This window comes from Amblyomma mixtum, chromosome 1 (assembly GCF_055824585.1).
Source record: "Amblyomma mixtum isolate Tamu chromosome 1, ASM5582458v1, whole genome shotgun sequence".
NCBI lineage: Eukaryota > Metazoa > Arthropoda > Arachnida > Ixodida > Ixodidae > Amblyomma > Amblyomma mixtum.
Window position 1 is genome coordinate 163,160,078 of NC_143012.1, and position 22,075 is coordinate 163,182,152.

The 22,075-nt window shown below is 47.9% G+C and overlaps 1 protein-coding gene across 1 annotated transcript in view; it reads left to right on the forward strand.

Moving 5' to 3' along the window:
* LOC149369607 (platelet-derived growth factor receptor alpha-like) overlaps nucleotides 1–22,075 on the forward strand; it is an 81,155-nt gene that overhangs the window by 13,139 nt on the left and 45,941 nt on the right. Inside the window, exons 4-5 of the mRNA XM_089559075.1 lie at nucleotides 5,499–5,644; nucleotides 14,173–14,365. Of these exons, the coding sequence (XP_089415201.1) occupies nucleotides 5,499–5,644; nucleotides 14,173–14,365 (339 nt within the window). The remainder of the gene's footprint in view (nucleotides 1–5,498; nucleotides 5,645–14,172; nucleotides 14,366–22,075) is intronic.

Here is a 22,075-nt window from a genome sequence, read left to right on the forward strand (position 1 = left end):
TGGGAAGAAGAAATTTGAAGATTCACCTTTCGCGCTACGACACTGGAGCTTCAACAATACTCTGAGAGTATAAAACAAGCGGCTCAGATCTGAATTCATCCCAGAATCTTAGAAAAATTATATTTGTGCCATGTGGCATTACAATGCCCTGCTGATGCCGCTCAGGGGTTTTGAATTGAAGTAACATAGGCGGTTATGGTGTGAGTATCCTAGGTTGGGTAGGTGTATAAGAATTAACAGGTGAGGCCACGTTTCACTGTGAGCCATATTAATGGCTGAGTATTTGAACCAGTATGCAGTGCATATGCCTTTCTCGGAATGGCCTTATAAGTAGGCAAAATGTAGTTATATTAGTGCATTATTCATAACATCAGCAAAGAGGTCATTCGAGAGCATCCGAAATATTGTTCCGGAGGATTAAAATGCTGGTATTGATTGCAGGTGGCAGACTCCATAATCACCAATGAAGGCCTGTGACAAAACGTCGAAAGGAAGCTCCAAATATGTTTAACAAAAAGCTGGTGTCCACGGGCAATGGCTTGGGGGACCTCGAGGTTGCAGAAGAAAAGCAGAATGCGTAAGAATTGGCATGGGAAATCTGCTGCACAAGATACACGTATGTACTATTGGGGACAAAATTCTCCAGAACGCGCGACTGAAGATATTGGCTTATAGGTGCAAAGTGCGCTGTTGTTCGGCTGATTTCACAAGCACACATTATAGAGTCCAAGGCCCAGTTTCATCACCACGACTGTGATCTGCAACCACCACCGGCTGATAGCAAAGCTGTATGCTTTTGATGTCGATCACGTGTCCTGGGCACTTTTGCCCCCGACAGTTCACATTGTTTCCTGTCCTGGTGTTGACCTCTGTTTCACAGAGCTTGAGCTCTCGTGTGCACAAGACGGCGTGCTGACACTGTGCTAAGGGACGAGAAGGATAGAGCAAGAAAGGCTGCTCTGTGTGGCGCTGTTGTTTGTTCTTTCCCGTCGTCGTCTTTGTTCCTAACATAGGTTTGCAAGCTGCACAGGGCTCATCTTCCTATCTGTGATTTCAAAGTGGTGTCAGGTAAAGCGAACTGTTATTTTTCAACCGCCACACTGCTGTACCATACAACACATTGTTCTGATGAGTTTTCACAATTTGCAAAGTGAAATTTACACCTTAGGTCACCTAGTTAAATAACACACCATAACTACTTGTATCATCATGTCAACTAAATAAACAACCATGATTTCACGCATACAGTCATGCCTTGTTAATGTAGGCCCCTTTATTATGGACTCAATTTATGGAGAGTATTTCGGAGGTCAATACTTTTTCAATTCACCTGTGCCTCGTTAACATGGAAGCTCGGTTATGAGACAGCGAACCGAGTGAAAATGCACAGAGCCTATTGTCGTACGTATTTTTGTTGCACAGTTATGCACAGTGTGAAGACTGCTAAAAATTTTTGGATTTAATAGATAAGTCAACGACTTCCTGAATCATATACCTTTGCTACACACTACAATTGCCATCATACCGCTTGTCGCAGTTGTATGCACAGTTTTCTCTGAAGCCATGATCTCTCCTGCTCACCCACTTGCTGGTTGCCAAAGCACTTCTTTTTCTGTTGTCAAAATCATTGTTTATTTATTTATTTCATTACCCTCAGGGCCAGAGGGCATTACAGAGGGGAGTGGGTTACACACGAAAGTGAAACAAAACTACAGCTGTAAATACACATAAAAATTAGATATAAATGAAGCTCACAGAAAAAAGGAACAAACAGGTTACGTCAAAACATTTAACGAATTAAAAGCACATGTCGCAGAATAAAAACAACAACAAAAAACATCAGCATACAAGAAAAACAAAACGACAAGAGATATCACGTTCAAAAAGCAGTAACATGCGCGCATATAGAACAAGTGGAAAAACCGTTTTAAAAAGGATTGACTGCATCTTGAAATTAACTGAAAAAAAGTGACAGTGTTAAGGATTCTCAAGTTTATGACAGCAGCAGGCTGGTTGAAGCAGATTTAAACGTAGAATCATCACAAATTTTGACGATAGATCCGGGAAGGTGATTCCAGCTTACTGAACTACTTGGGATGTATGAATTGTGATAATGGCTGGTTAGGCATAAAGGAATACCATCCTTATGTCGATGGTCAATGCGATGTGAAATGTAACAGGGTGGCAATATCATTTTATTCTGAAGAATGGGATTGTCATAATAAATCTTATGGAACAGGCAAAGACGGTATCTTTTCCTACGTTGTGACAGCAGGGGTAGTGACAACGGTGTTTTCATAGTCGTGACGCTGGAGTTGCGATGATAATTTGAAAGAATAAAACGAGCCGCCCGGTTCTTGACGGATTTCAGCTAATAGATGAGCGTCTCTTGATTGAGGTCCCAAACAGATGCAGCATATTCCAGTTTAGTACAAACTAACGATTCGTAAAGAAGTAATTTTACAGAACTAGAAGAAAGATAAAAATTGCGGCGTAAGTAGCCCAGCATGCGATTAGCGCTGTTGGTTGCATAATCTACATGCGTGTTCCAAGAGAGATTAGAAGAAATAAATACGACGAAATATTTTCAACAAGACACAGATTCGAAGCTAGTATTATTAAGATGATAAGAGGGCAGTGAAGTATTACGACCAGAAACACGCATGTACTTGCATTTCTTAGGGTTTAGTTCCATGCTTCAGGTGTTAGCCCAGTAAAGAACATCATCAATATCGGAGTGAAAAAGAGTTACATCAGTGTCACTGTTAATTTCGCGGTATATGACGCAGTCATCTGCAAAAAGGTTAAATTGTGAACATAAGCTAATAGGCAAGTCGTTGATAAAAAATAGAAAAGCAAAGGCCCCAACGGAGAGCCTTGTGGTATGCCTGATTCGACTGGCGAAGTGGAGGAGCAAGTGTTATTTACTGTGACAAATTGTGAACGATCAGTACGAAAAGAATGCAACCATCCAAGAACGTTAGTATCAAGATTAAGTTTGCTTAGTTTGAAAAAAAGCATTTGATGTGAAACCTTGCCAAACGCTTTTGAAAAATCTAGAAATATACATTCGGCAATGGATCAGTCCTTGACGACTCGCATCCTGGCACAGATTGCTTTTGTCCGAAATGAATTAAATTGCTTGAAAATAAAATATCTGGGCCACTTGCATACATTATAAACTCTATAAGCTCACAGAGCTAAAATTGCTAAGTTAGCACTTTTTAAAAAGAGCACACCATGTTGTCACCACCTAAACAGAAAACTACTCCTCTGGTTCAGCCCATCATCATGCAGTGAGTTTTGCGTTGTCACCAATTCCTTACGCACACCTTTTTGCAGACATAGGTCCGCATAGGCGGCAGAAAAAAAAAAAAGACAGCGCTCCAGAAGAGACTGTTGCACTGCACACCGATGCACTGTATGGAGCTTCATGCCGCAAAAGCATGGCCACGCTGCTGTAGTCGCGGAAGAAAGCAGTCTGATGGCCGTGCAGCCAAGATCGCGTCCCGTCGCACACACGACAGTTTTCAACCACAGTACCTACGAACCGCGGCCAAAATCGGTGATAGACACAAAGCAGAAACATCGTCGTTTAACAACGCTCGCTTCGGTCGCGACCACTGCAACCATTGCAACCAATGCGGCTAGCTGCACAAAGCCGAGTTCATTTCAACATTCGGAAAAAAAAAAAAAAACTGCGGCGCGTAGTGAGCCTTCACACGTGCGCATTTCTCTGCCTAGAAGCACTTGCTCCGATCGCACTCACTTTCACTACGCGCACATTTGTCACTGTGCTATGCAGCTTATGCACGCACAGGAAGTTCGCCGTGAGCAGCCTCTTTTCTCCGTGGTGAGCAGCTATTACTCGCCGCTGCCATTCCTCGCAAGAATTAGGAACGCTTGCAACGACCACAAACGGCTCGAAACAAACGCTTCGAGACACCGCCACCGCGTAGGTATTGCGTTGGATGCATATCAAGCATCCAACCGCGGGGCTTGCATAGGTACTTGGAATCGGCGCACTTTAAGCATTCAGAGGCAAGTTTCCAGGATCCAACGAGGCGGCTTGCACAGACCCTTGGTCTTGGAACCACTTGTTTACAACGGGCGTGAAAACACCGAGGCCGCCGCGGCTACAAAGTGAAGCAGCCATTTTTTTTTTGCTGTCGACGGAAGTGGCGCTATGTCACGTGATCGCGCCCCTGGGCCTCGTCTGCTCGAGTGCGCCTACGGGGTATGGTTTGGCAATACGCGTCCCGGAATAGGGACTGCCACCCAGCTCAATGACCATCCCCACCTCCCATTCCCAATTCAGTACAGTGTTGCAATAGATGTTTCCTCCTCCTCCCTGAGGGAAGTTTATGGTTTGTGGGGGTTTAACGTCCCAAAGCGACTAAGGCTATGAGAGACGCCGTAGTGGAGGGCTCCGGAAATTTCGACCATCTGGGGGTTCTTTAACTTGCACTGACATCGCACAGTACGCGGACCTTTAGAATTTCGCCTCCATCGAGAATTTCACCGCCGCTGCCGAGATCGAACCCGCATCTTTCTGGTCAACAGTCGAGTGCCATAACCACTGAGCCACCGCGGCGGCTGTGGCGCAGTAATTTTCTCACGTCTCGGTAGACACCCGAACGACGCCGTGAGGGAAGGGAGGCAGGTGGTAGTGAAAGAATAAACAGGTGCCGTAGTGGAGGTCTGCGGAATAATTTCGACTACCTCAGAATCTTTAACATGCACTGACATCGCACAGCACACGGGCGACTTCTGCGTTCCGCCTCTATCGAAACGCTGCGCCGCGGTCGGGTTCGAACCCGGAAACTCCGGCTGAGTAGCCTAGCGCCCGAACCGCTGGGCCACCGTGGCGGGTCACGCAGGGCGTGGATAACAATAATAAAAGAAGGTCAGAAAACGTTCCTTGTATGTGGCCTGGATTAACCCCGATCACCGGGTAGCGGCGACAGGAACGCAGCAGCAGCCGGTCGTGACAGGAAGCAGACGTGGAGAAAGTAAAACGTCACACGGGTTCTGGTCAAATCTTTCGCTTTCGGCGAAGAAAATATTGCTGCTGAAAAGAGCGATCCGGGATGACACCTGATCCCGACCTGCCATTGGAACATTCAATTCTCTCTTCCAGTTTGCCTCCGGAGTACAATTGGTCCGAACAGAGAAGACACAGTTGATCTGGATCTGCCATTGGAATTCAACATGATCTTCTTGAGATAGACACTAAACAACTTTTGGAGCTTGCTAGTTGGAAAACGGTGTCAGACTGACTGCTTGCGACCTGAAACGTTGAAAGCGGGAGCGTTCGCAAGCCATATAGTCGTCTGGTGTTGAGATCCGGTGACAACGTCTGTGGCGAGGAGGGTCGTACACTCGTTAATAATAACTATCGTTGGTATTGTCAGCCTCTGACTTGCGTGAGGGGTCTGTGCAAGTAGTGACAGTTTCCTTGACACACTTGTTTTGGCTCGGTCCCTTGATATCGGCAGAAAATGTGAGCAGAGCGTCCAACGTGACGATCGAGAAGGAGAGCAACTTTCATCCGGTGCTGAACGGGTCCTTCACGCTCAACTGCACAGTCACTGTGGAGGAGGGAGTCAAGTTCGTCGTGTCCTGGGACTACCCCAACAAGAATGTGAGTTTTTCGTCTAAGTAGGCGCGCCGTGAAATCTTTAATAAGATAGCATTGGAGCCCCATGAGGCCGGATGCGCCGTCGGTCATAAAATTCGCTCATTGATTAAGGGGTGTGGCGTCACTTGACGGAAGCATTCCCAATGGCTGTAGGGAAGTGGCCTCACCAGATCAGAAAATGACGACACATTAGGCAAAGGCATCATCAGCTGCTAATGCTATTATAGAATTGTGGGTCCATGTGATTTTTTTCCTTCTCTCCTAATCCTAATAATGAGAATAGAGGCCGGGTAGAGAACGAGGAGGTGACGGTTCTCTTGACTTTTTGATCTGGAGAGATGATTAGCTAGTCGGCTGCATGCATGTAGCCTCAAATAGGGTAGTAGTAGAAGACCTTTTTTCGACCATAATTTACAGGGCGAGCATGTCGACCGCCTGGGCGACCAGAAGTCGCTGTTCTTTTCCCCTTCAGCTCCAAGCCAGTCGAGCCAGGTGGTAATGGGGGGGGGGGGGGGGGGGACCCGACTGCTCAGCAGCCGGGCAATAGAAGGTCCGCATAGATACTGGGGCAGTTGAAACAGGAAGGGTCCGATCGATAGCGATAGAGAAAGAGGCGGGACGGGGTGATGACGGCCTTCATTTGAATGTGCCGAAGAAGGCGAGCCTCCGGCACCGTGAGTGATAAATGAGGGGTAGGGTAAGGGCGTTTGTTGAGGCGGAGCTCGAGGTAGACCTCTTTTATGGTGCGGCGAAGGGTGAGTCTCCCACTGTCCTCCGAGGGCTTGGGCCGGGGGATCAACAATGCCCGGAAAAGAGTGTCGCGGGCGATCTGATGGGCCAGCTCATTGCTGTCTATCCCTGAATGCCCAGGGACCCAGCGGAGGAAAACGATGGAAGGCTGCAGTGCGAATACCGCTCGTTCGGCCCACTGTTGGAGAGAAGGTGTTGGTGTGCGTTTCTGTATGTGGTGTATAGCGGCTTGTGAGTCTGAATAGACTGTGTACTCTTGGAGAGAGGAAAGGAGGGCAAATGACTGGAGGGCGTGTGCAATGTCGAGGAACTCGAGGAATAATGCCTCAAATAGATCATTGGGTCGGCATTTCGGCGTCGTGTTTCAGATCAGTATGTTATTTTTGATAAGCTGGTCTCCGCATCAATAGGTTTGGTTAATAATGGTTTAAGGCCCCAAAGCGACTCAGGCTATAGGGACGCCGTAGTGAAGGGTTGAAATTCGGGCTTGTTGGTTCATACTTCGGAGCAATAGCGCAAACAGGACAAGGGACAAAAGAACGAGTAGACAGACACAGCGCTAACTTCCAACAACTTTATTAGAAACCAAAGCACAAGAATTTATACATGCATTTTTACCGTGTCATCTCAAAGCATGCGCAAAGTCACTGTGAGCGTAGGTAATCTACTTCTTTTTTTGAAAGTCTGACAGAAGGAGTTTTTCATTCTTGTGGAATGAAAAACCTCACCTTTAAAATGAAGGGATTTGTATCGGCTCCTGCATTGCCCAGATAGCAAAACTTGACAAAGCCGGTATGGACAGATTAGACAATATGCAGGTTACCAAAGTTTTTAGATACGTTGACGATTTCCTGATTTTTATTGACAGTGACCATGATTCCTTTGAATCGAAGGCTTTTAACATACTAACTGTGCTCAGACAAAGTATTAAACCGCTTGTTCTAACTTTCGAACTGCCTTCTAATGACAAGCTTAGATTTCTTGACATTAGCATCATCTTTCACCCAGGTCATACCTGCTGGGCTTATGAACCTCGCAATAGCAAGACTCTCCTGCCCTTCAAATCTTCCCACTCTAAACTGGTAAAAAGAGCCATAGCGAATCTGTGCCTTGAAAATGCCCTCCGAAAATCCTGTCCGCATTTGATGTATGCAAGTTTGCAACAACAGTGCAGTAGGCTGTCGCACGCTGGCTATCCTAGTCACCTTCAGATTTCAGTAGCGGAAAGTTTACTCAGGAAATTGAACACTGAGCTGCATCCTTGTGCGCATGTGCCCTCAGAAAGACAGAAGAAAAAAATGGCAGTTATCCCATACTTGCATACCATCTCTCACAATCTTAGGCGCATTGCAAATCGGGTAGATGTGTCAGTTGTTTTCTCTGCCCCTCAAAAGTTAAACAGCCTGTGCAAGGTAAACAAAGTTCGTCCTTTGGCCAAAGAATGCACGAAAAAAACACCAAAAACCGTTTGTAGAATGCAAGGTAGGCGTGGTGTACCAGATACCGCTCTCATGTGGACGACAGTATGTCGGTCAAACTGGTCGCTGCCTGAATGACCGCCTCCGTGAGCATAATCGCAATGTAAGTAATAAGAATGAAAACGATGGTGAACTCGTGAAACATTGCAACGCATGTGTAAAGTGCAAACCGTTACTTGACAAATGTTTTTTAGTCGGGAAAAGTAATGACAAGCGCACTCGTGAAATTATCGAAGCAGAAAAGATAGGCAGGTTAGGAAGTGCCTGTGTAAGCACTCCTTCTGTCACACTTTCAAAAAAAGAAGTAGATTACCTACGCTCACAGTGATTTTGCGCATGCTTTGAGATGACACGGTAAAAATGCATGTATAAATTCTTGTGCTTTGGTTTCTAATAAAGTTGTTGGAAGTTAGCGCTGTGTGTGTCTACTTGTTCTTTTGTCCCTTGTCCTGTTTGCGCTATTGCTCCGTAGTGAAGGGCTCCGGAAATTTCGACCACCTGGGTCGAAACTTGGGCCATCTGGGGTTGTTTAACGTGCACTGACATCGCACATTACGCGGCCCTCTAGAATTTCCAATCCGTCGAAATTCGGCCCCCGCGGCCGGGATCAAACCGGCGTCCTTCGGGCCAGCAGCCGAGTGCCGTAACCACTGAGCCACCACGACGGGGCGGGAAACAATAGAGAATATCGTAGGGGTTAAGGGAGCATCTTCTTTAGTAGGCACTAAGATCTCTGTGAAAGGTTTTAATAAATTGTAGATTAGATAGTGTTCGCAATTTTTGTCGTGAGTGTTCGACGAGCGCGGAGAAGAACGACCCTCCAGACCGGTGGCTGAGAACCGAAAAGCATTTATTTTAGAAAGGGGCGGGCGAGCAGGGGCTCGCCCTCCGTCGGGCGCCGGGAGAGGAGGGCGCGTCCGCTCTTTCACACTACTTGGCGCTCGGCTGTTACACTAGCCGGCGGCACACCACATCCCCCTCCGTTAGCCGATACCACGGCGATGCCCCCAAAACGGTCCGGCACAAAGACACTACGCCCGGAGCGAATCACGGCAACCGGTGCCCTTGCAGCCGCAGCTTGAGTGCAGTGTGATGTCTCGGGCGGTGAGTTACTGCCGCGCTGCGGTCGAGCTCCCCCGTCGTCCCCTGTCGGCGACGCTCTTGGTGTTAATAGCCAGTCTTCATCGTCGTAGTCCAGGAAAGCGGGAGAAGGAGGCGGCGTCGTTCGACTCTGCGATGGCTTCCAGGAAACCAGCATCCGCCGATTGCGGCGCACGGTCCCGCGGCTTGTCTTTACCCAGTATGACCGTGGGGTCCCGGCTTGCTCTACTATTTCCCCCTCGCAGTCGAAGTCTCTCACCCAAACTTGGGTCTTGGGCGGGAGTACCGGCAGCTCTCTGGCGGCGTGTCGCGAGTTGAAATTTCGCCTCTGTTGCTCCTTGGTTTCGCGATCCTTTGCGGCTGCCTGCTTGCTCTCGCTACCCCGCTGTGCGAAGAGAGCGGGAAATGTCGGAACACATGTGCGCAGCCGTCGTCCCATGAGCAGTTTCGAAGGGCTGAAGCCTGTTGGTCCCGGCGTGTCTCTGTAGGCCAGCAACGCAAGATAAGGATCTTCAGCCTTCTTCAGCAGGCGTTTTACTGTTTGCACCGCTCGCTCTGCTTCACCGTTGGCCTGCGGATGTAAGGGGCTGCTCGTGATGTGGGTAAAACCGTACGTCTTCGCGAATTTCGCAAACTCCGAGCACGAAAACTGAGGGCGGTTGTCGGAAACCACAGTCACAGGAATTCCATGACGAGCGAAAAAGCTCTTGAGGTGGTTTATAACTGCGTCTGCTGTTGTGGAAGCTAGAAGCGCTATCTCCGGGTACCGAGAGTGGTAGTCCAGACAGATGAGGTATTGCTTGCCACGAAGTTGAAAGAGATCTATGCCCACCATGTTCCAAGGCAGCTCGGGAATTGATGTTGGCAGGAGCGGCTCAGCATTTTGCTGGCGCGTTTTAGCGCAGATTTCGCAGTTAGAGACGACTTGGCGGAGTTCACTGGATAACCCCGGCCACCACGCAGACTGCCTGGCTCTGGCTCTGCAGCGCTCGATTCCTTGATGCCCCTCGTGTAGGCGAGCGAGAATTTCTACTCTCATGTGTTGAGGGATAGCCAAGCGTGTTGCATATAGCAAGTAGCCATCGTTTTGGGATAGACTTGCTTGGTGTTGCCAGAATGGTGACAAAGGAGCGGGAACTTTGCGTTTTTCCGGCCATCCATGCACGCAGTACCACCGAAGACGCTGGCAGATTTCGTCTTCGTTTTGTGCTTTCTTGATCGGATCGAAGGCGGAACTTTGAAGTCCGATGACAGCTCCCTTTAGGTAGGCACTGACTTCGTCGCAGGTGAGCATTCCTGCTACCAGGTCGCTGGTTACGGGTGCCCTGGACAAAGTGTCGGCCGTTGCAAGGCTTTTCCCTGGCACATACTGCATCGTATAGGTGAAGCGCATCAGGCGCATGCGGAAGCGTTGAATACGTGGCGGCAGCAAATCCAGAGAGGCCTTTCCCAGAAGGGTGATCAAAGGCTGATGGTCAGTCTGGAATGTTGCCGTGAGTCCACGGATGTATTCTTCAAAGCGTTCGGCTGCCCATGTCAGTGCCAAGGCTTCCTTTTCAACCTGAGCATAGCGCGTTTCTGCCGTTGTTAGGGATCTCGAGGCGTATGCAACTGGGCGTTCACATCCATCTGGCTGCGTTTGTAGCAAGACTGCACCTAAACCATGGGCTGATGCATCCGCTGACAGTGTTGTAGGGTAGTCTGGATGATACTTGGCTAAGCACTTCTCTGAACACAGGAGGTCTTTGATGCTCATGAACGCTACTTCCTGAGCAGGCCCCCAGGTCCACTCTGATGTCTTTTTGAGGAGGTCTCGAAGCGGTGCGGTTTTCTCGGCCAGACATGGCAGAAACCATGCCAAATGATTCGCCATTCCCAAGATCCTCCGGACTCCCGCGACGTCTTTTGGCGGAGGAAGTGACTTGACTGCCTCGACTTTTTTAGGGTCGGGACGGATACCTCGGCGGCTTATGACGCATCCCAGGAAGGTCACCTCATTAACACTGAAAACACATTTTGTGCGGTTGAGGGTGAACCCCGATGAGGCGAGTTGCTTTAGCGTCGCGTCCAGGTTCTTGTCATGCTCCGCTTGGTCGCGGCCAAAAACTAGAATGCCGTCCATGAGATTGACTACTCCAGTCAGTCCACTGAGAGTTTCGGACATGCGTTTTTGAAAGTATTCCGGCGCTGACGTGATACCGAAGGGAAGTCTGGTGAAACAGAACCGTCCTATCGGCGTGATAAAAGTAGTCAGCTCTTGGCATGCCGGAGAAAGAGGAATTTGGTGAAATCCCGAGTTGGCATCAAGTCGAGAAAATACTGTAGCCTCACCTAGCAGTGCGAGTGACTGTTCCACTGACGGAAGAGGAAACCTTTCTCTGAGGACCGATGAATTGAGGCGAGTGAAATCCACGCATATTCGGACTCCTCCTGACGGCTTCACCACGGAAACGATTCCGGCACACCAGTCCGTAGGGCCTTCAACAGGACGAATAATCCCTTGCTCCCTCATCTTGAGTATTTCCTGCTCTACTGCTTTTCGTAGCGGTACAGGAATGCGCCTCGCTACAGTCACGGAGTACGGCACGGCTGTCGGCTCGAGACGAATGGTGTACTCGCCCGGCAACTGACCTAATCCGCAGAAAAGTTGGGAGTAACGCTCCTAAATGCGTTCGGTTGCGCACAGGAACTTCACCAAGCCCAACGCCTCTATAGCAGGTAATCCAAGGAGCGGGTGCTTGAGATGTTGAACGACGTAGATGACTTGGTCGGAACTTCGCTTCTTCCATTTGATAGTTGCGCCAAATTTTCCGACAACTTGAAGCGCTTTCCCCGTCGGTCCTGCCAAAGTTTCTTTTACCGGATGGAGATCTCTGGGAACTGCGGCAAAATTTGCAGGCACAACGGAGACTTGAGCCCCTGTGTAAATCTTGGCAACCAATGGAAATCCGTTAATGCCGACTTCGGCGAGCCTGATGTCGTTCTGAGCAGTGGCTGGTTGATGGACAGCGCCGAGAAAAAGTGCTGAGGTTTCCTGCTCGAGTGTTGAGACTTCTTTAGAGGGAAACTTTCTGCAGACGCGAGCGTAATGTCCCTTACTTTTGCATCTTGAGCACTTTTCGGACTTAGCCGGACACGAAGGACGAGGGTGAGGCGTTCCCCCGCAGTAGCTGCAAGACTGGCTGCTCGTCTTCGCGAAACTGGCCGGTCGCGTGCGATTTTTTCCCTTGTGCTTTGCGCGGGCAACAGCATCCAAAGCAATGCCTTCCGTCTTGACCGATGGGCTTCCCTCCGCGGCTTGAAGTTGAAGTAGCTGCTGTTGATGATGCACTGTTTCCTTCTGTCGAGCCTTGGAGAGAGCTTTGACGAGGGTGAGGTCGGCATCCAGCTGCAACGCTTCTGACAGTCTTTTATCACGGAGGCCCAAGACAAAACGGTTGCGGATGAGTCGATCCCGCAGTTCACCGTAATCGCACCTGTCCGCCATGTTGTACAGCACAGTGACGTATTGGTCAACCGTCTCTGTGGGCTCCTGTTCACGCCGGTTGAAGCATGCTGATTCGTAGACAACGTTATTTGTCTGAACGAAGTGCGAATCGAACTTCTCCTTGACGAGGTCGTAGTTCTTTGCGTCTTCAGCGGAGAGCGAAAACGTGCTGAAGATTTGCCTGGCTTGGCGGCCCATCACGTAGAGCAGAGTCCGCACCTGCGTCTCCTGGTCTTGCCTGTTGAGACCGGATGCGTAGCGGTAGTCCTCGAACTCGAGAATCCAGGCTGGCCATTCCGACGCTCGGTCGAAAGTGAAAGCTGTGGGCGGCTTCAGAGCAAAGCCCGAACTCGCAGTTGCTTCTGCCATCACGGTTCCTTCCGACCGCTGAGGACGGCGAGAATATCTTTAGCGAAGCCCGGGTCCCACTTCTGACACCATGTCGTGAGTGTTCGACGAGCGCGGAGAAGAACGACCCTCCAGACCGGTGGCTGAGAACAGAAAAGCATTTATTTTAGAAAGGGGCGGGCGAGCAGGGGCTCGCCCTCCGACGGGCGCCGGGAGAGGAGGGCGCGTCCGCTCTTTCACATTACTTGGCGCTCGGCTGTTACACTAGCCGGCGGCACACCACAATTTTCGGATTACGACTCGACGATTTCATACTATTACCTTCGCTTGCTCGCATTGGTAAACCGAATCATGAGGAACGAGTTTTTGTATTTTTTTCTCACGCGTAATTACAAGCGCCCTTTTCTTCACAAGGGACGCGAACTGTAGGTTTCGGCTGCTTTTTTTGCGAAGGCAGCCTATTACGTGATTACTCTTATAGCAGTATAAATGCAAAAGAGAAGAAATAGATATCTGAGCATAACCCGGTTAAACGGAGCGTATCATAATTATTGAGCCGGCATCAAATGTCGAATGCGGCAGCATCAGCATATGTAGGACGAAGCGTTGGGGGAACAAGTAAACAGCACAACCCGTGTGGTGGCTCGGTGGCCACTGCGTTCGGCTGTCGAGAACCATAATGCTGGCTCAGTTCGAGCCGCCGCAGATGCGTTTCAGTGGGGAAAATTCAAAACCGCTCCTGTTCTCGGATGACTTTCCGAAGGGCGTGACAATGTGAAATTTTCCTTGGGTATTAAGCCATCGTAGAAATCCCAAGCCGTCCCTAATTTGGGACGATAAGCACAAAAGAGGAAGCTTTACCTTAGCCATTACGAATATGAATGCTACCGATGTGCGCAAACTCTGAAGCTGCAAAAAAGTGAGCTATAAGACCGAGTTCACAGAATGAACAACGCTACTATCTCTGCTAGAATTTCTTTCTTCTGCATCACAAAAGTTAACCACCTTTTTTTTCCCGGTCATTTCTGTCCGCTGCTCGTGGCATGTTTATTCCCGCTCAAGCAGGATTTCTAATTTGCTTATTCATGAAAGCCAGAAAAGAAAAGGGAGCATGTAAGCACATATTACTTTTGGAGAAGTGGCTCATTCTGCAAATGACTTAGAACAGATAGGAAACACAAATACACGCCACAGTAGACTGCGCTATGTCTTATTTGTGTGTGTTTGCGCAAAGATTCATTCAGATTTTATTGTCGTACAGTAACTAGCATGCAATTAAACCAAACTCTTGTACGCAGCTGAGTTCGTCGTGAATAAATCAAAGTCTGTCAGCATCGACTCTGCTTTTGTCTTTTCTCCTCTTCCAGAGCTCCCGCATCAAACCAATGGAGGACGTCCTCAAGAAGAAACCTTCCGTCCAGGGGAGCTTCATGGTGTCCGAGGTGACGTCACTGCTGACAGTTCGCGACGTGCAGAGTAGCGACGAAGGGTGGTACACCTGCATCTGCACGGACCACTCCAGGAAGAAGTATAATGACTCCATTTTTGTCTCCGTCTACGGTGAGACACTGGCACCCACTTCTGACGGCTCTCTTTATATATACTTCAGTGCTGAATAACAAAAGGAATATAGTTTAATTTGACCAGGGCAGGGTGTCGAACCGGAACCGAACCTGAACACGAAACCGGAACCGAATCCGTATTTTTGCCCGGAGCCGGAACTGAACCGAACCCAAATTTTTTCGCCATCTTGGAACTGAACCCGAACCGGAACGATTCAAAGGAACCGTTCCGAACCGGTTCGGGACTCGGTTCAGCCGCGCATTTTTCGTTACATGGCATACTTTTTTTCCCCGACAAAATTCCATGTGCCAGCGCTTAGAATTATCCACCGAAAGCTCTCTGCACAAGGCAGTGCGAAAATGGCATCCAGTCGAAATGACAATTAAAGCTAATTGGCACTTCTGTAATGTGCTTTTGGTAATTCTAAAGCATTTTACACCAAATTCACGTTAAATCTTCGGTTTAATACTATCCCCCTTTCACATGCTTGCGTTCAGCTTTAATCGAATTGTTAGCACTACTTTAACTCGTAAAGCACTGGGCGAGTATTGGCTTCTTTGAAAACATGGCGCAGAAAAGACACGGACGACAAAGATATGGACGAGACAGGAACTAATGGCTTCCCTTTCTTTGTGTCGTGTAAGTGAAAAATAGGCGCAATGACCAAACCACGTTGTGCAACATTTACTTTCGCAGGCATTCCTTGTCTCAGACAGTAGAAACAAGGTCAAATGAAATAGGTCGCGAAGCCGGGGCTTGAATGCGGTCCAGAACCAAGTGCTAGCGACATCAAATTAGTGGTGGAACTAAAGCGCCAAACTGAAATGAGTGGACAAACACGACTAGAAGAGGAAAATAATTAGGACATATTTTGTGTTTCAAAAGCATTCAAAAACAATTGCAGTGATTCCGTTTTAAAATGTTTTAGTTGTGTGCATTTTGTTAGAAAGTATAGCGCTTGCTTTGTAAAAGTTTTATGACAGCATTCGCTCAGAGCAGCGGCAATGGCAGCGGGACGATGCCAAGGTTGACGGTGCTCTGATGTAATACCCTGGTGATATCTTTTGACCATTCTGCTTCCTTTTGTTTGAAACTCGATTCTGCTAGCCCTACTTTTTCCTCGTTGCTTGTTGCTCGAGTTCTTGGTGTGCATCGTTCGTGTACAGTTTCCGCTTTTCCCTTTTGCCAGCGCTTCTGTTGAGTTTCGTTCGGTTGGGTGCGGTTCTGTCGCTTTTGCCCCAAAAGGGCATCGTCTGTGGCCATGGGGCCCCCGTACGCAAAAAAGAGGTGTGCGGTTGCACGATGTGCGAGCGATAACCTGTCTGGCGGCGTCACATTTCATCGCTTCAGCGCTACACCCGCGACATTCAGCGTGACACCTGAGGCGAGGACGAAGGAAAAAGGCACAACGAGAACTGACTACCTAAAAATAGCGTTGATGGTCGGCACTCGTCGTGTCTTCTTTCTTCGTTCTCGTGTCGGGTGTAGCGCTGAAGCGTCGCGGCGTTCAGCAGTTTATTTTTCCCGCCAAGCAGCACGTGACGCTGACGTCACGAATATGACGTCACTAAAACACGTGACTTCGACGTCGCGTTTTTGTTTTAATTATGACGTCACTTTTTAGTTGTCCACGCATTTCGAAGACGGCGCTGGCTTCGCACCACAAGCCGCCATGTTTTGAACGTATGGGCTTCTATGCAGCCTACGCTACCATAGTACATCTACCTTGGTAGACACTGAATAATACCCCTCACAATAGCTCAGTGGCTGTGGTATTGGGCTGCTGATGGCAAGGTCGCGGGTTCGATACCTTTGGCGAGTTCGCGATTTGATGGCAGCGAAATCCAAACACGTGCGTGTGCTGTGCGATTTGAGTACACTCTGAGGAACCCCGGCTGGTCCACGTTAATCTGGAGCCCTCCACTACAGCTTTCCTGATAGTCTCCGCGTCCCTTTGACGGTTTAGACCCCACATATTAATGCCATTATTACAAAACAAAGAAATATAAATTGGTGCTTTTTCCTATGAATCCCAACATTCTTTGCTGCACGCGACGGATATAAGCAAGGAAAGGCGGGCATGTAGCGGCGGTACCATACTTAGAAAAAAATATATATAGCAATGACACGAAGAGGCAGTGCGGAAATACATGCCCTCGCTAGGATCCAATAATGATTACACCCAGACAGATGCTACTGCAATGAAATATAACTGCGATGAAGTGATTTTGCGTTTTGCCGGTGCGCTGAAATTGTTCTTATAAAAAAAAAAATGAATGCCAATCGCTAGCGGGTAGCTCGTCTCTGTTATCGAACTGCTGTATCTTGAATTCTCTCTGATGGGCGGCTTGTATCTGCCTCTCGCTGCCGCACATGACGGAAGCCAACAGTCACTAAAACCAAGGAGGAGGGGATGTACATTATTTGAAATAATTTAGGGTTTTCATCAGTAGGAGCTTGATAGGGTAATTAGCTTTAGAGATAATTTCTTAAAAAGAAATAAAAAACATGCCGCTGGTAGGATCCGAGCCCACGACCTCCGAATTTTGTGTCCGGTTCTTCCTTCCTTCCTTCCGGTGCTTCCTACCAACTGAGCTGCGGCGACGATATTTATTCTTTATCGCGTGGAAATAGTGCCGAAAAGGAAAATCGGACTATATTCATGCCACAAAAAAGCAGGCCGTGTAATACCAGCCCACCATACCCCTGCACGTCCCCACTTCCCAAACATCAAGTCTAGGAGGCACACACATGCATCCAGACAGGTGAGCCAGCTAGGGGGCTCTTTCAGGACAGCATATACTCCCCGTACCAATGCGCACTGCTCACGGAAAAAAGATTTCGATGACCGCGCTGATTTGGCGTGGCAGTCCATAATACGGCTCCTCCAGAGACTAAATAGTCCCAGCAACATAAATCGATCACATGGCACAACGCCAGTGGTGTAGCCAGAAGAATTTTTCGGAAAGAGTTATACGCTGGCGATAAAAAAAAAATTCAGAGGGCACTTAGGCTCTCAAAGTGCTGCGAGGCGAAAGCATTTCCTCGGGCACTTTTTCTTTAATTTTTATTTTTCATCTTTTATTTTTGATTTCGTTTTTCTATTTTTGTTTCTTTCGTTATTTTTTTATTTTTTTATTTTATACGTCGAACCCATGCATTCACTAGATGCGCCTTTTGCTCATGCTGAAACCCTGAGCCTTCGTGGGGGAGACGTAGCGCCTACCTAGGTGCTCTGTAAATAGTCTGTTTTTGTGTTAGTGTATACACACACAGATATGTATATATATACTTTGTGTACAAAACCATGTAAATAAATACCATGAGAGAAAGAAAAAAAAGAGTGGTGGCGTCTGCACTTCAAATGCAAAAGGCCCTTCTTCGATTCCCAGCCTCGACACAGGTTTTTTTTTTTAAGTAGTAATGCCGAAACGCGCACACACTTGCTAACACAACTTGGTCACGATAGTATGAGGCATTAAAGGCTTTCGTCTTAAAAAATAAAACGAAGGAGAGCCTGTGCCCAAACAATATCTTAGTCGTTATTCTGCTGTACTGAAGCCGAACGGTTAGTTGCTCTGTTAACCATAATATCTACATAATACGAGTGCACACAGGACTCCGAGGATTTGATTCGTGAAGGACATTCATCTTCTCACAAGAAAAAGGGAAAAACACACTTACACGAAAAATACCGGATATTTAGAATCACAAAATATACAACGACAAAGTCAGCAACTGTAAACAAATGTCATTTTCGAAACATTGTATCCCACGCATGTGAACCTGCACCCGGACGCAGAGGCGCTTAAAAAGATGCGCTTTTCATTTTCGCGATAGTTTTAGATTGGTTTGGTTTATGGGGGTTTAACGTCCCAAAGCGACTCATACTATGAGGGGACGCCGCAGTGGAGGGCTTCGGAAATTTCGACCACCCGGGGTTCTTCAACCTGCACTGACATCGCACACAGGCCTCTAGAATTTCGCCTCCATCGAAATTCGACCGCAGTGGCCGTGATCGAGCCCGTGTCTTTCGGGTCAGTAGCCGAGCGCCATATCCACTGAGCCACCGCGGAGGAGTGACAGTTAGTGACCACTTGAGGACAATGCAAAGGATGAAAAAGTAGGCTGACGTGATAAGATGTTTTATTGGATGAACGGTACCTACAGTTAAAAGTAGTGCCATACGTAGGACGATGGAGCAGAAGAGTGACTATTTTCTGCAATAACTGCCGCTTCCTATTTAGAACTGGAACTATTTTTTGTCAACAAACCGACATTCTTCTTATTTTCGTTTTTACATTTTAATATATCGATGCGGTGTGAATAGCACGAGGAGGGGGGGGGGTGTCAAAAGGAGGGGGAGGGGAGTGTAGCGCTCAGAAAATTTCGGGGGATGTCTTGACACCGAAAGTCACAAAAATCCTCTGTAGCGAGTTTACGTTCTTCCTCGCACAATACAGCACTTGCAAGAGTGTGACAACGGACGTAGCAATGAATATGGCGCAAGTTTGTGTCCATGCAGACACGAAGCGCTCCCAACCAATCCAAGCCTGCTTTTTATGCGTAGCATATTGCAATCACTCAGTTCAGCCCTTGGGCGCGGCCGGGCAGCCACCAAACCACGTGAAGTGACGTCACCAAACTACTTATAAAAAATAAAAAAAGAAAAAAAAACAAACAAAAAAAGAACGGCTGAGCATGTTGGGGGCTGCCACCGCCCCGTTTCAAAGGGGGCGCTCCTATCCATCCATCCATACGTCACGGAGGAAAAGCTGCTGAGAAAATCGAGTGCCGCCAAGCAATACCTCGCGCAAAAAGACCGCGCAATATGCAACGCATTCTTGGCTTAACCAAGCTAAGCCTGGCCATCTTTTTTTTATCGTATTCTTTTTAGCACAGAAAGAGATGGCGACGAGATTAGCATAGGCCAAAATTTGAATTTTACAATGTACTAGCGAGAAGCCATGATTAGCTGTGTTATTAAAGAAAGTGAGTCATAGGTGGTTGAGATATGACGCGAGTTACAAAGGTGATGTAGAACAGGTGATGCAATTGAAATATTAGATGTAAGCTCTTGAGATGCTCGCAAGAGGCGTGCCTGGAAGAGGAGTGACTGGCAAGTCGTTTTTGGGGGTGACGGAAAGGTGTCTTAACTGTACATACCTTCCGAAACAGGGCAGCTTCCCCTCACAGTGGGCGCAAGCGGCAGTGCTGACGGTGCCCGCGTAAGTTACTCTGCGCAGCACGAGCTTCAGGGCTGACCAATTACTCGCGCGACTGAGTCTCCGAAACTGCTGAAGCTGGAGGGCTTAGAAGGTGCAAAATCTATCAGCTTTTCTGCTGATGTACCTCATCAGATAGATTATTGCATATACATAGCCGATGATTGTAAAACATTTCATTCGCCGGAAAGAGCTTGGCAAGAGGTCGCGTTAAGTGGTCGACAGTACATAGCTCTCGACGGCTTTGTCAGCCCACTACACCGCCAAAACTTGCGTTCTGGGATCAGAGCTAGCCAGCACGGTCTCCCACCGCTCGAGAGAAGGAGCTGTAACTAGATCACCCGGAGGTGGCTCTATTTTGCAGTCCCACAGCATGTGATCGTAGGTAGCACGTTGGCCACAGTGTTTGCAGTTTGGGTTGTAAAGATCTGGATAAATGTGCGCGAGGAGTGATGAGGTGCGTATCGATCTCGTCTGTAGACGACGCCACGTAACCTCTTGTTCTTTAGCAAGTCTTTTGTCTGGAGGGGGGAAAATTCTCCTCTCTAATTTAAAATGATTGGTGAGATCATGATATGTGATCATGGAGTCCTTCGTGAAATTCAGGGAGCCAGACTCATCCACTGCCCGGTCGACGAAACCTCGGGCTTTATTGTGGGCTGTCTCGTTCCCCGGATTCCCCGAATGGGCTGGGACCCATATCGATTCCGAATAATTTGGTGAGAATTTGGTTGCGTTAAGGATCCTAAGGGAGGTGTTAGTAATTCGCCCTTTAGCGAAATTATTGATACCCATTTTGGAATCGCTGAGGATGATGCTCCCTTGCGTATTCGCTAGGGCGAGGGCTATAGCCGCCTCTTCTGCCGTTTCAGAGGATTTCGTTTTGATTGTCGCCGAGACGACGTGGTCACCATTCTCGCTCACAACCACAATTGCAAAGGCATTGGTATGTTTGTATTCTGCCGTATCTACATAATGTGTTCCAACGCACTGTCTGTATTTGTTATGTAAGGCTTTGGCTCGTGCTTGTCTTCTACCCTCATGGTGTAAGGGGTGCATGTTTTTGGGGAGTGGTTTCATTAGTAGGGCCGTCCTATAGTCGCGGTGTAAGTCTACTTTAGCATCGTTATTCGTAGGTTGAAAGTTAATTCCGAGCCTGGTAAGAATACTCCTGCCAGTTCTGGAATTGGCTAATCGCGCTGTTTGAGCCATTAAATGGGCTTCTTTCAGTGTTATGTATTCCTAACCTCATAAGCCTTTCGGTTGAGGCATTTAGTGGGAGTCCTAACGCAGCCTTATAGGCCTACCGTATCATGCTATCCAATTTGTCCTTTTCTGCTTTCGAAAATTTGAGATAAGGAGTGGCATAGAGTATCCTGCTTAGCGCAAAGGCCTGCACTAGTCGGCATAAATCTCTTTCTCTCACCCCTTTTCTGCGGTTAGCTATGCGGCGGATTAATTGCGCCGTCGCTTCTACCGTGCGTTTTAGCTTAGTGAGTGTGTCAGTATTCTTTCCATTTGTTTGTAAATACAACACCAGTATTCTCATGGTCTGTACCTATTTGACAGATCGTCCATTAACATAGACGTTTATTTGCGGGGGGGATGTCGTGGTACGCCTACCTCTTTGTTTACGACGGATCACGAAGAGTTCAGATTTTTGCTCAGAACAAGTGAGGCCAGATTGCCATGCGCATGCCTCAATGATGTATACTGCTGCTTGGAGTGTGTCTTCTATGTAGCCTTCGCATCCTTTGGTTACCCAAAGTGTGATGTCGTCTGCATAGAACGTGTGATGTAGGTCTGGTATTTGTGCCAGTTTGGGGGGAATTTTGATGAGGGAGAGGTTAAAAAGGAAAGGGGACAGGACGGAGCCCTGTAAAGTAATTTTGAGTTCATTTGAATTCGCTGTTCTTGCGTAAATTTATATCTTTTCGCCGCGGACAGTAAATTAAAGTGGGTAAAGTCGGAGCATCTCGCATTGGGAAAATTTTGTAGTTTTTGTTTTAGGTACTGATAACACACAGAAAAGTAAACAGTACAAAAAAAGGTTGAATGAAAACAATCTGTGTTCAGAATTTTTTATAGTCTGAACCCGTTTGAACCAGTTCGACGCGATCCGAACCGGTTCGAACCAGAACGAAATGTCGCTCTGGAGCCGAACCCGGAACTGAACCCGAAAGGCGTGAACCCGAACCCGAACCGAAACCGAAAAAATTCCGGTTCGACACCCTGGACCAGGGTTCCCGATGCTTAAGCTGTTTTGGTTTGGTTTACCCACTGCAAACTGTCGCACCAACTTCTTCACAATTGCACAATTCAGCTTCTTAACTTCTGCCTTACCCTCTACTAGAAGAGGGAGAAAAAGTCACGGAGCTTTGGTTTTTTCCTTCAGAATCATCCCTCTAGTATAATCTCACTCTGTTATTTTCTCAGACCCTACCATCTTCACTAGCTAGGACTTCAATAAGCGTCATGCCCT